This window comes from Chaetodon trifascialis, chromosome 4, assembly GCF_039877785.1.
Source record: "Chaetodon trifascialis isolate fChaTrf1 chromosome 4, fChaTrf1.hap1, whole genome shotgun sequence".
NCBI classification, from domain to species: Eukaryota; Metazoa; Chordata; class Actinopteri; order Chaetodontiformes; family Chaetodontidae; genus Chaetodon; species Chaetodon trifascialis.
In genome coordinates, this window is record NC_092059.1 from 25,815,523 (window position 1) to 25,829,560 (window position 14,038).

The 14,038-nt window shown below is 41.7% G+C and overlaps 1 protein-coding gene across 1 annotated transcript; it reads left to right on the forward strand.

Annotated features, from left to right (window-relative positions):
• The first annotated feature begins 4,535 nt into the window (after window positions 1–4,535).
• atpaf1 (ATP synthase mitochondrial F1 complex assembly factor 1) lies at window positions 4,536–9,261 on the forward strand. The gene is made up of 9 exons (XM_070960764.1): window positions 4,536–4,759; window positions 6,571–6,679; window positions 6,958–7,020; window positions 7,193–7,255; window positions 7,365–7,415; window positions 7,812–7,859; window positions 8,133–8,228; window positions 8,439–8,546; window positions 8,712–9,261. Exons 1-9 carry the CDS (start codon window positions 4,545–4,547, stop codon window positions 8,892–8,894), a joined length of 936 nt encoding a protein of 311 aa, XP_070816865.1. The 5' UTR covers window positions 4,536–4,544; the 3' UTR covers window positions 8,895–9,261.
• Window positions 9,262–14,038: the final 4,777 nt, after the last annotated feature.

Genomic DNA, 14,038 nt, shown 5'->3' on the forward strand with positions numbered 1-14,038 from the left:
GACATGAATCAATGACCTTTTAGCAGCTGTTCAAACACTTTCTATCATGACACCTGATCTTGTTCAGCAGATGGAGTTTGTCTGAAATTGTAGGTGTTTCTTTTTTAGATATGAAACCTTCACTCAGTATAAGCAGGATGTAAATGCACTGAAGAGTTGGAACAGGCTGATGCAGAATATGCTGTGCTGCTTTCAGACAGACAGAACAAAATTATGTTGTCCAAACTTAAAGATACTTCATATAAAATGTGAGAAGATCACAGGATTTTAGAGGAAAAATGATCTCAGTCTAAAAATACATCCATCCATCCATTTTCTATACCGCCTATCCCTTTCGGGGTTGCAGGTCTAAAAATATAAAATATGTATATTATATTGGGAAAATAGTATGAAATTATACACAATGCAATAAAAATGCCATGTGAAATATGTCAGAGGGCAGGTATTTAATCCAGATGTTGCTATATACTGTAGATTCTGCAATTATTTAATCCCAGCTATTCTGACAGATTTGACTGCTTTTCACTTCCTAAACTCTCCCTCAGGTTTTTTTGTTTGTTTGTTTTTTTTTCAATTTATTCAGACAACACCACATGTTTATTCTGCCCCTTCCAGCACTTACTTATTCTGTGTAAAAGTCAGTCATTTTATACACATTTCCCCAAAATTCAACCTGACATATTTGGAAACGTATGAATCTCAACTAGAATTTAAAATAGAGTTCTGAGTTTGAACAAAGTTTGCACAGCATGAATAAGTTGTTTTGTAAGAACTGGCCTGGGTTGAAGACTTTAAAATAAGGCTCTGTGGATTTGAACACACACGGGCTGCAGCGCTGCAATTAAGGGTATTTTCTTTTATCAAATCATTTACATTTTTCAAATATTTGCTTTATCACTTTCTAATAATAATGAAAACTCCACACAGCACAGCACACTCCACTAATGAATTATTGACTGGCCGCCAACCTAACTCTACAATTTTAGGGATATTTCATAAAAACATTTCATTTAACTATGCACATTTTTATAAACTTTATCTTTCTACAATATGGTCTAATTGTTGTTTCAAAGCTGACTCTTCTAGGTATGTGGGATAATCCCTTTTATTTGAATGTAGTCAGTTTTAACTTATGAAATGTACAATTTAAGATATTTAGTCTTAAAAAGTGAATCCTAAAATATATATGTAAACTCTTTCTCCTGCATTAAATCCCATCAAATCCCAGAAATACCGCAGAGGACATGACCTCAGTGTCCTCAATATTAGCTGCAACCCTGAAAAACACCAATCACAGATTCCCACATTTGCAGGTCACCTTTTACATATTCATCTCGCAGGACCTCACATTTGACAAGCTGGAACCAGAGAACATTTGGTATTTTAAGCTGATAAACGGCTGCACAACATGAGTTTCTGATCAGATGTAAAAGGTTAACGTTCTTTTCTGCCCTGTCTTTTTTTGTGATACATATTTCAGCTTTTTTTCTTACGCATCTATTGCTCTGAGGCTGAAAATGGTTACATTATGTGTGTGTGATTTTGTGAAATACTTTGGGAGACGCCGATTGAATAAAAAATGAAATGATAAAGCAGCTGTTCCATATTTATTACATGGGAGGCACTTAAAAGCTGAACACAGAGGAAATCTGTGCGTGTGTGTCGGCTGTTTCCTTACATGTCTGAGCACGCAGGAGCAGTGTACCAAATGTTTGTGGTTTTTGCTTTTGCTTTATTTATTTATTCATTTATTTATTTGTTCTCTGGTGAGCGGGATTACCTCTGAATTATGGAACAGTCCCCTTTCTCTCCTTAAGTAAAAAATAACATCTGTCCGGCAAATGGAGAGCTTAGTGTTTCTCTATAATTAATGGTAAAAGCCTCCAGAGCCACACATAAAATATACATCCTGCATGAAGGGACCCCATAACAAAGAGAGCAAGAGAATGGAGAGAGAGAGAGGGGAGGAGGAGGAGGAGGAGGAGGAGGAGGAGGAGGAGGGGGCAGCAGGTCAGTGAGAGGAGAGGAAGAAAACACAGAAGCAGAAGCAGATTAAAGAAAGCGGTCAGCGTCTGACAGCTCGCAGGATGGAGATGTGTGTTAGTCGCAGGCAAATGTGCAGGACACCAGACAGCAGCACGTGAATTCAGTCTGGAAAAAATCCCCACACAGAGCTGTTTATTTGATTTTATGTATTTGTGTGAGTAAATACATAAAATCTATTCATAAAAACGTTGACTGGCTCAGAGCAGACAGGCAGACATACATCAAGATATTTACACTGATCACAGATGACTCACAGCAACAGCTGCTGATTGTCACTATTTGTGGGTACACATTCGCCGATTCTGCTTTGTCTTTTAGAGGTCATGTTCTTCCTGATCTGATCTTACAAAACAATTCTTTTTTTAAATTTTAAGTTATTTAAGAGAGTGAACATACTTTGCTTTTAGGTCAGCCTCATCTGCTTTGTGTTCCTGGACGTTGATCAGAGAAACATTATCAGTGACAGTGAGGTCATCAGCAGGAACGACCAACAACAAGCTCACTTGTGTGTCATTAGTGTCAGTAACCTGTAACACTAAAACATCCGCTTACTTACAAATTATAAATTATATATTATATATTTACACTTTCAAATACACCCTGTGCTTTAACGTGTACGTATCATCCTTCATTGTCAAAGATAAATCCTGCACACTGTGTATACTGTATATAGAGATGTGCATAATCATGTGAAGCACGAATGTAATCTATTACACTGGCCATTCAATATTTTGCACACACACACACACACACACACACACACACACACACCTATTTCTCACCTATTTGTATCTACATTATGGTTAAATGTGTATTTTTACCTATCTTTGTTGAGCCCTGACGTCCTTGTTTTTAACTGTTTAAACTAAAAAAACGGAGTCAAATTGCTCGTATTTGTTCACATACTTGGCCAATAAAGCTGAATCAGGTTCTCAACAGATGTTTGTAAAGACAGCTGAGAAAGGCCTTGATTTTTAAGTATAATGATGTGTAAGGTGCACAAAAATGACAAATCTCCAGCTGTAAATGCAAGTCTTCACTTATGGTTGTAAATGTAGCTCAAGTGTATCTGATCACATCAGGCCGTAGTGATGGAGACATACACGACAAGCAGGTAGGAAACAGCTCCAGAAAGTCTTAAACTGGGAAAAAGGAAACAACCATCAAGAAGGATGACACACGAGAGGAAAACACATCACGTTTACACTGTAAGTACAGAAACACCACTGCTGCTGCGTGTATTTTGTATTTTGTGTGATGTCTTTGTCGTGCGTTCATACAATCTACATCTACATATGTTTTGTCTGGATCACATTCTTGAATTACTTTAAGAAAAATTGACATAATTTAGGATTTTGCAGTTGCACAATATCAGAATTCCTGAATCAGACCTACAGTACACACACACACACACACACACACACACACACACACACACACACATTATCCACCATCATCATCTGCTGGGTCCCAGGTGTACAGTGAACAGCTCCCAGCTGCTCTGCATATTGATTAGTGATTGAAAAATGATTGGCTGTGGAAAGTAAACACAGAGGCACTCAGACAGTCATCAGGGAAACACACATCATTAAATTTACAGACACTCACACACACACACACACACACACACACACACACACACACACACACACACACAGAGAGGCATAAACAGCAGTGTGGGTTTATACAGTACACAGAGGAGAAAAGATGAGAGCATCAGGAAGTGACTCTGGAGAGTTGGGGCAGATTGTTTATTGTACTTATCTGCTCATGTATTTGCTTGTCTGTGGAGCTGCAGTGGCTCTCTGAGTTCAGACAGCAGTGAGGACTAATCCATGCATGCAAATACACCCAGGCGGCTCTCAGTGAAGAGATATAGTGACCTCCAGTGGTCTCGACATGTCAAGACAACAGCTGTGGTAGTGTGAAGTAGCTCGAAACTGACTTATTTTTTTGGCATATATTGAAAATCCCACAAAATGCTTTATTAGAGATGTCAGAGAAAGGCTGCAAGAATGCAGACACGTTTTTTTTCTGGTTTGGGCTCCTCGTTTCCATTGAAGGAAAATCTTTATGCTGATATTTCCATTTTATACAATAGTGAGTTTTCAGCTTTGTGTCAAAAGCTTGTGTTTGTCCATCTGCTGTTTCAAGTGTAAAAAAATAGCTGTTTTTCTCACATTACTCTCACACTCACATCAAAGTTCACAAGAAAATGAATAGTTGTGTCGTCCCCCCAAAACACACTTCAATATATAATTTGTTGCCATGACAATATGTGTAAAAGTATATGATTATGCTTATTATTATAATATGTTTTCTTGTGTTATGTTATTTTATTGAGCATTTTTCCAATCATTAAGTCTAACTGTCCTTCCTTCTGGGGACAAAAACTAAGTATGTCCCCATAAAGAAAAATATTAAATTTTGGATTGAAGACTACGATATTTTTTGTCGGAACCAATGTATGAAAACCGCTCACCACCGGAATACTATAGATGTTGGACGGGAGCGATGGAAAGATGGCGGCGGCCATGGTACAAATGTCATGTCTGTACCGAGGAATGCTGGCGGTCCGGGCCACCGGCATCAGGACGCTGATCCCCGGGCTGGTCCCGGCGCAGTTCCGAGCCTTCTCGGTGCGGAAGGAGCCGGACCTGGAGGAGAACCCGTACTACAGCAAGTACCAGGACAAGATCCAGAAGCTGCGCAGGTCAGCGGGCTAATGTAGCTACCAGCAACAACGCGTTCCCCGCGATATCCAGATCCCGTTTAGAAAAGTTTGTTATTTTAGAAGTCACTTTCTTTTTCTTTGTGTAAATGCTGTTTGGACTATTGCAAGAGAGGTCACTAAAATTCTGGTGAACAATTGATACATTCGGATTACATCCAGATTGTCAAAATCATGTGTATCCACGTATAACATTTTAACATTTACCTCTGACTCCTCCGCCAATCTCTCATTAATGCATCACGAGTCTAACTTTATGCTGGCGTGATGAGTGAACCAGTGGACACTCTTAAAGAAAAAAGAAAAAGCTGGATTTATTTATGTTTCTTGTAACGTCAGTTGTGTGTATGCGGAACGTAGTGTGTTTTGACTGACAGGCCTGTGGACTCATTGTTCAAGCAATGCCTCTCCATCCATCCATTTTCTATACCGCGTATCCCTTTCGGGGCTGCGGGGGGTGCTGGAGCCTATCCCAGCCGTCAACGGGCGAGAGGCGGGGTACACCCCATCAAAATAACAGTACTGGTATATCATTATATTATATATGACTAGTTTTAGTGTATATTGTATACATAAAACTACATCGGGAGATGATTAATGGGGTGAGTTGTTTTTTATTTCTCGTTGAGTTTTCTGGTAAACTATGAGAAAGTTTCAACAGTTGTGAAATTAATGTAGTGGAGTAAATGGGATGGGATTTCAATTACATTATTTTTTTTATTGAAGGGCAATCTCTCGTGTGTCTCCCCCGGTGTCTCCTTCCGGTGTCACACCTAAACAGGTCTGTGTGACATGATTACTATTGACACACTAATGAGGTAACTATCTCAAATTTGCATGAAAGTGGAAACATCCATATGTACTCATCAAATAATGTTTAAAACCATCGTGCCATGAGAGACAAAAACATCAAAATGCAAACACAATAGATAACATACTTGCAAAGAGCAGATCAAAACAGCAACCCATCACCATGGGAAATTAAAAAAACACTTCCCATCTGACATACAGTATCACAGGAGGACTATGCGATGGTTGTTATGGCTGAGGGCGAATGCATCGATTATCTTGTCAACGTTCAGGGCTCGTGCCCTTTTAATGGTATATTGAATTGAATTGAATTGAATTGAATTGAATTGAATTGAATTGAATTGAATATTGATAGCCAAAAGTCCAAGGTTACTGCTACGAGCATCTCTGCTACTGCTCCTCAGATAGGTTTTCAAATGGCGGAGACAGGAGAAAGATCGTTCACAGGAAGAAGATGTAATGTCAGGGATATACAGAGGAGTTTGTACAAGTCCATAAACGCGTCCTTGTATGGTGCCATGAGTGTTCAAAGTTCCAAAGTTGTGTTAACGGAGTGTCCCTGTTGTGATTTTCTTTCGAGAAGACGTCGGGCTTGATGCAACTCTGCATTTAAGTTATCCTCAGTGATGTCATAATTCTGTGCCATAGTCAATAAGCATCTCTAATCTAAAAAAGATCTGTGCTTTGGGTTTAGAGCTGAGACCCCTGACAGGCCTTATCCAGGAATCGAACCGGCAACCTTGTTGCTGTGAGGCATGCGCACTACCTGCTGCGCCACCACTGTGCAGCCTGCTATGCCTTCCCCTTAGAAATAACGTTACTTTAATTGGACTGTCCTCTTGACATCCACACTTTGTCCTGAACCTCAAACTTGGTGGTGCTTTATCAAGGCGTCTTCTTTCATTCACAGGGTGAAATGGGGTTTAGCCTGAAAGTGGCTCACGTTGTTTGGTGTCTCATTGATTCGTCTGACGTCTTTGCAGTGCCAAACCTCAGGAGTACAACGCCCGACTGGAGAAACGGCATGAGGCCAAGAGCGAAGTGCTGGGACACTCGAAGCAGGCGGAGTTTGTCAAGTTCATGGAGCAGGAGGTGGAGTATCAGAACACCATGGAAATATGCTTGTAAAGTGATGGAGGTCTTGAAATATTAAACAAAGTCAGAAATTTAAACAACAGACAAAAATTCTACACATTTTTAGGCACTTCTGTCCAGCTGCTGTCCTCAGTAGTGGACATAAAACAATCCTGTCAGCCTGTGTTTATTACTACCTAAGTAATGGAGAAGGTTTTGTCTCTTCTTCCGCATGTGACAGCTCTTTAGCACAGTGTTTGAATGTGATGTCACAGTTATTGTGGGAATCTTTGCAGTTGGAGAAGAGGGACAAGATGGCTTCCAGTGATGGAGCATCAGGAGGTTTCACAAAGAACAAGGTGAGATGAGTGGAGGCGCAGCTGGTCCTTTCACTTCACTTTGACTTGATTCTCTTTCTGTGGTTATATTTAAAGATGCTCCTGATGTTCTTCGGTGTTTGAACTGTTTTCCTTGTGGTGATGATGAAGAAGTGTGCCCTGGTAACAGACTGTGTGATGTGCCGCTCTGCAGACGCTGGGCTCCATCCTCAACATGGAGATGATCAAGGACAAGACGGGAGAGGAGATTGCAGAGGTGAGTCTGTAGGGGGCGTTGTCTGTATTTGTCTCACAGATCATCACTCCCTTCAGGTGCAGTTGAAACCTTTTGAAACTGTTCTTTGTTTTGACCTTTTTCCTCTCAGCTGTGGATGAAGTATTACTCGACCAAGGACACGGTCAGCGCCGTCATCCCGGTGAGTTTCACAGCAGAGAACATGCTGATGCAGCACAGTCTGTCGACACTTCATGTTCACTCACGTCATTCATGGCTCTTCACGCTTTTTTTTCCCTGCTCGTGCTGAATCAACAAAATTAGGTTCTTGTCTTGAACAGGACAGTTAGTCTTTTTAGTTAACATGATATCTTAAATGTGTGGTGGACAGTTACACTGTGAGCTCTTGAAACACTAAGTCCTGAACCATGAGGGGTTGAAGCAGATTGATTTTCCTGGATTCCCATGTTGTAACGGAGTAATGCCCATTCCCTCCATGTTTTTACAATTGCACAGTTTGATAAGCAGCCAGTTATGTAGCTCCACACTGGCACGTGTCTGGTCCTGATCTCAGACCCTGTCTTCTCTTACATTGCAGACGCAGATTTACGAGGTGATTTTCAAAAGATCACAGTCCTGCCAGATGGTAAGATCACTGCTTCTCACATGCTGATGGAACACTGTGCAAACTCATGGCAGACCATCAGTCACGACAACCAAAAACAGTGGCTCATTCTGTGATCAGGTTTTGTCTAAATGGCTGCAGAGTGCCAGATGAACAACACTTGAAATCTGTTTTGTTTTTGTTTTTTTCCTGCTTCTGATCAGCCAGCGAGAACATGCATCACATTTTTCCTCTTTATTTTCTGTCTCGTCACCATGGTGACCTCGCTCTCTCTGTGGTCTCCTCCCCGCTCAGTTCCTCTATGCTTTGCCTCAGAAGGAGGGCTACGAGTTCTTCCTAGGTCAGTGGTCCGGACATGAGCTCCACTTCACCTCCCTCATCAACGTCCAGGTAAACCGCTTCCAACGACACCTTTACCTGCTGCTGGGGAAGTCTGGCTCTCTGTGGGCTTCTGACAGCTGCTTTCATGTGCGGGTCACCCTGAACCCAAACGATCAACCAGATGACAGTGCTGGCTAACTTCACGTCTTCAGGAAATAGATTTCAAGTCTTTAAGTTTTTAAGTTTAATTACAGTTTGTCTCTTCCTGTTGATGTCCAGACTCTAGGAGAGAACGCTCCCAGTCAGCTGATCCTCTACCACTACCCAGAACTGAAGGAGGAGAAAGGCCTGGTCCTCATGACGGCCGAGATGGACCCCAAGTTCATCGTAAGTCTTCTACCCCGTGGACTCACCTGGCTGCTGGCTACACCTGTGTTAATGGGCCTCACTTTGCACGTCTTTTCCCTGTTATTTAAAGTTAATATGCTGTATATGACCAAAAATATATGATCAAAGGTTGTATGTTAAACCGTCTGTCCCTCCTCTTCACAGACTGTTCACCAGGCTCAGTGCTTAGCCAATCAGGTGCAGCTGTTCTACGGCACACAGAGGCAGGAGACGTACCGACTGGTCGAGACATTTAACCACCACCCTACAGAGTTCAAACACATGTCAGTGATAGCGGAGCTGGAACAGAGCGGCTTGGGGCCAGCGGTGGCCCCCGGGGGGTCGTAGGGAGTCCAGAGACAGGCCGAAATTGGATTCCCAGGAACTGTTGGTCTTCATTGGATCTGTGCGTCTTTGCTCAGCGCTGTCCATTGGGATGTACCTATTCCTCAGACTGTATATAACGTTTGCAGCAACGGCTGTGATTCATTCAAAAGAATTTGAAGGAGCCTCAGAAGCTCTTCATGGACTCTGCGTGGGACTTATTCAATGTGCATAAACTTGTAACCACAGGAGAGTAATGTGGTGTTCATCAGATCTATAATGAATAAATGCATTGTACCCTCCATGCTAGACTGCGGCAGATGGACCTTGTCAGTCCAGCAGCTTTCCCTGAAAACCCTCATGATGTTAAATAAATCATGTTCAAAACATCTTCAGTGTGTTTATGCTGTGATCTACACTGAACGTGTGTTCAGAGGATGAGTGTGACAGAAATTTGTCAGTTTGTCAAACAGGGCCAGGATAATTCCCAACAATATATAAATGAGTTAAAATGAGCTCAACCTTAAACATCTACAGCAGTAGAAAACAACATACACATGAATGCAGCAGTAACATTAATCCACAAACATCAGATCCTGACAGTAAAACACTGACCGGGAACATTTTACTGCACAATGACTACTTTCTCTTTAATACTAGGTTTAAACAGCAGGACTTACACTCACAGTGGACACTGATGTTTCTCTGCCCCCTAGTGGTCATAAATGAATTAATACAGCGTGGACTTGGCAGTGAATCACTAAAAGATGGGTCAAAACAGCAGCAGGTGGAGAGAGAATGAAGGTGAGAACTTCCTCTCCTCCAAGCTAGCTAACACGATAAAAAGCTGTTTCTTCATAATAATATGTCAGGACTGAATTACGAGGACGATGATGTGCGGACACAGTAAACTGTAATATGTAACTAAAGCCAACAGCCTCATAAAATGTTAACATTAGCTAACCACTACTGCTAGTAACCAGAATCTAAAAAGAATAGTAAACAGCTACATTTAATAAACAATATGACATAGGGCATATTCTACTATCCTGCACGTATCAGAGACATAAGCTGTGGATGAATGCTGACAGGAAGTGATGCATCAGTGCTGTCGACTCCAAACACATGAAACAGCAGATACAGTTTTTCACAGTTCTTAACACACATTTCTCAAAACACTAACAGATTCCTTCAAATTGTACGCACAAACCTGAAAACCTCACACACAAAATGCTAAACCTGACACTCCCTTTTCAAGATGACTCTTTGCCATCAAATCTCCTAACTGTTCACAAAATGGAACTCGTGTTCTCATTTGGTACACACAGCCACATTCTCGAATGACACACACATACGAGTCAATTGATACACACAGCTCAGCAACTGCTGCACACTACCAAGCATTCACAGCACACTGAAGTGCAAAATTGAAAACCCAATTATAGAAATGCAACACCCAATGTGAATGACAATGACTCATGAGAATTACCCATTTTTCCTTTTGGAAAATGTCTGTGTAGGCCCACTTCTTCAAACATAAAATATCACACAAGTATGCAGCAAATCATTGTTTTATTTATAGTGTTTCAGTGCACTGCCCTGCGATCGGCTGGTGACCGGTCCAGGGTGTACCCCGCCTCTCGCCCGTTGACAGCCGAGATAGCCTCCGGCCCCCCGCGACCCCGAAAGGGATAAGCGGCACAGAAAAGGTCACACTTTTGCCTCAAACATGCCCACCCCCTCCTCCCCTTTTACAGGAGGAATTAGACAACATCAAGTCTCCTGTCTCTATCTGGCCAGAGGGCCTCATCCACGTCACAGATGGTCTCTCAAGGCACCTCTGGAAAAATCATCTTGAGTGCATCATGAAGGCTTGACAGGCCTCAGCAGAGACGTCACCACAGGCCTCCTCCATGGCCTGCAGCAGTGGGACCTGGCCCTGGGGGTTTCTTTCATAAACCTTCAACCTCCAAGCGGAAAAGAATTCCTCAATGGGGTTTAGGAAAGGGGAATAAGGGGGGAGGTAAAGTACAGAAAATCCTCTCTAATGCTCAGACCATGATTCAGAAACATGGTCAACAATAGTGGCCCGGATCTGATTGGAAATTATTGCTCTCCTCCTCCTTGTCCTCCTCTTCCTCCTCCTTGCCCCACTCTTCCTCCTCCTTGTCCTCCTCTTCCTCCTCCTTGTCCTCCTCTTCCTCCTCCTTGTCCCACTCTTCCTCCTCCTTGTCCCACTCTTCCTCCTCCTTGTCCTCCTTGTCCCACTCTTCCTCTTCCTTGTCCTCCTCTTCCTCCTCCTCGTCCTCCTCCTCTTCCTCCTCTCACTCTTACCCCTCTCTGGTTGTTGTTGTTTTCCATTGTTCAATGCTCACCAAACAAAGCAGAGGCTCAAAGCCCTTTTATGCTGCAGTTCTCCTGATTGCAAATTGCTCACCTGACCTGGGTGTTCAGAGATTTGCATAACTGTGTGTTGTGGGTTGATGCTTTGAGATTTCAATTGGGGTGTGTGCAACAACTGACCATTGTGTGTACAGCTTTGACAACAAGGTGATGTGTAATTGACATCAGAGTGTAAAGAAGGAAAGTCAGAGTCTAATGCAGATAAGGGAGTGTTTAGATGTGGCAAATTGGGCCAAGCAATTGGTACTTGAAGTGAGGGTTTTGCAAACTGTGCCAAATTATCGATTGTTGTGTGTTAAGAACCGTGAAAAACTGTAACTGTTTTTACAAAACCTTCAGCTCGGTCCTCTTGAGATAGTCCGTTATGGAGTTTGAGGTGTGTTTAGGATCATTATCCTGTTGGTGAAGCATCCTCTTTTCATCTCCAGCTTTTTTACAGACGCTGTGATGTTTGCTTCCAGAATTTTTTAGTATGTAATTGAATCCATTCTTCTCTTGAAATGTCCTCTGTGCCACTGGCTGCAGCACAAGCCCAGAGCCTGATCGATCCAACCCTGTGCTTGACCTTTGAGAGGTGCTCTTTTCATCAACTTCTGCACCCTTTTATCCCCAAACATGCCACAGTCCACAGAACTTGTTTCTAAAATGCATCAGGCCTGTTCACATGCTCCTTTGCAACCATCTGACAGTGAATGTAGTGGTGAGGACGCAGGAGAAGTTTCCTTCTGATGACTCTTTCATGAAGGTCATATTTGTGCTGCATGGTAGAACAGTGCACCACCCACAGTCTGCTAAAGCTTCCTGAAGGTCTTCTGTAGTCAAACAAGGGTTTGATCTGCCTTTCTAGTGATCCTACGAGCAGTTTTCTCTCCCAGACCTCAACTTGACCACCACTGTTTCAGATAACTGCCATTTCTTAATGACATTAATGACAAGCCACAGCCTGAACAAGCTAATTAAGGTCAGAAGCCTTAAAAGGTGAAAGTTATGAGAGCTCAAATGTCTTGGGGTGCCAAAACATTATGACTGTATAATTTAATAACTTTCATGGCACTTCCATTTTGAGGTACAGTAACTTCTCGTCACAGCAGGTCAAGAACATTCAAACTGATGAAGCTTGAAATTTTTCTTTACTTTTATTGTATTTATACATGAAAAAATACTGTGCAAATCCCCAAATGCAGTCATGAATGGATGGTCAGATATCCATTCAAAAACACAAAGCAGGAAAAATGATTCCTTAACACACATTTACTCACTCACACACACGCGCAGCGTACAGAGAGCTGAAGAGGCCATCAGGGGAGATTTGACCAGTTGTTCTGTTACTTTGTGATCACAGCACGACAAGTTTGTTTCCTTGAAATCAGAAAATGAATTTCAGTACTATCAGAATAAAAAGATCTTTTTTGCACTTGTGGCATAAACTTCCAACACTGTTTTTTGGGATCATGAAACTTCACTTCTTTAAGATCACAGATTAATTTCAACCTGATTCCAAAAAGTTTGGGACTCAAAATTAAAGACACAAATTAAAAGCAGAAGCAATCATTTGCAAACAAACTGTTTACCTGTGGAATGTTCCAAACAGGTGTTTTTGGAGCATTCCACATCTTTCTCAGTCTTTAGCTGCTCCTGCCCCAACGTGTTTGAATCGTTTTGCTGCATCAAATTCAGAATAAGCAGATATTTACAAAAACCAATGAAGATGATGAGGTCAAACATTAAATACAGTGTCTTTGTACTGTTTTCATTGAGAACATGTTAAAAGGAGTAGCAGATTATCACACTGTTATTTATATTTTACAGTGTCCAAACTTCTTTGGAATCAGTTGTACATTGCGATCACGTGAAAACATGAGAAATCACTGTTTTTCTCTTTCCATACTCACAACTATGGACCACCATGGCACAAACATTGTACAGACAAAACAAAAACACCAAACAATAACGTGCTATAAGTCTCACAATTCTAGTTGTATCAAAATGTTACAAAAAATTCAAACAATGTTAACTGAAAGAAACATGTTTCCACTACCTCAGCCGTTGTTCCTCACAGTGGCTGACCGACACACAGTGCAGGGGCTGAACTGGCCATTTGTGTTCTCGGAAACCATTAAGGACACAACACGACTCATACAGCAGACAATACAAAACACACACAACCGCTCGCTGTGTTTCACGTTCGTTATGAAACATTAAGTCACAACTACATTATTAACAAGAGATTTATATTCACAGTGCATTAAAAAGTATCAACACTACAAAAACTCTCTGGAGTGCTTTTAATCATCTAAAAGTGACAAAACTAATAACAAAAATATGTCTCCAAGAACACTGATCTGTGGATGAATGCAACGCCATGCGTCGCAGTGGAGTGTGATGTAATGTATCCATGGATACGCTGATCCAAACCAATCAAAACGTTAAGCATGGTTTGTGGAGCACCTCACTGGTTTCCTTTTTCTGTAAACTCAGAGACCACTTCAGGAGAATATAAGACACGAGGAATGTGGTGCTTGCTTGGTAACTCTGCTCTGCCCTCGAATCTTTCAACATAAGTCACATTGATGTTAGAACACACAGATTTTGAGTAGTTGAGAAGAAGTTGAGTAAAAGGAGCTTTGTTTTCCTAAATTTTCACTACGAATTTTGCCAACTGCAGCCTCTGGACGCCCCCAACACATTATCAGAATTATCAACATACGTTAGGTGAGTGCCGGTTGAGAAGCATCAACAGCATCATTCAATCCAACATGGCTGCT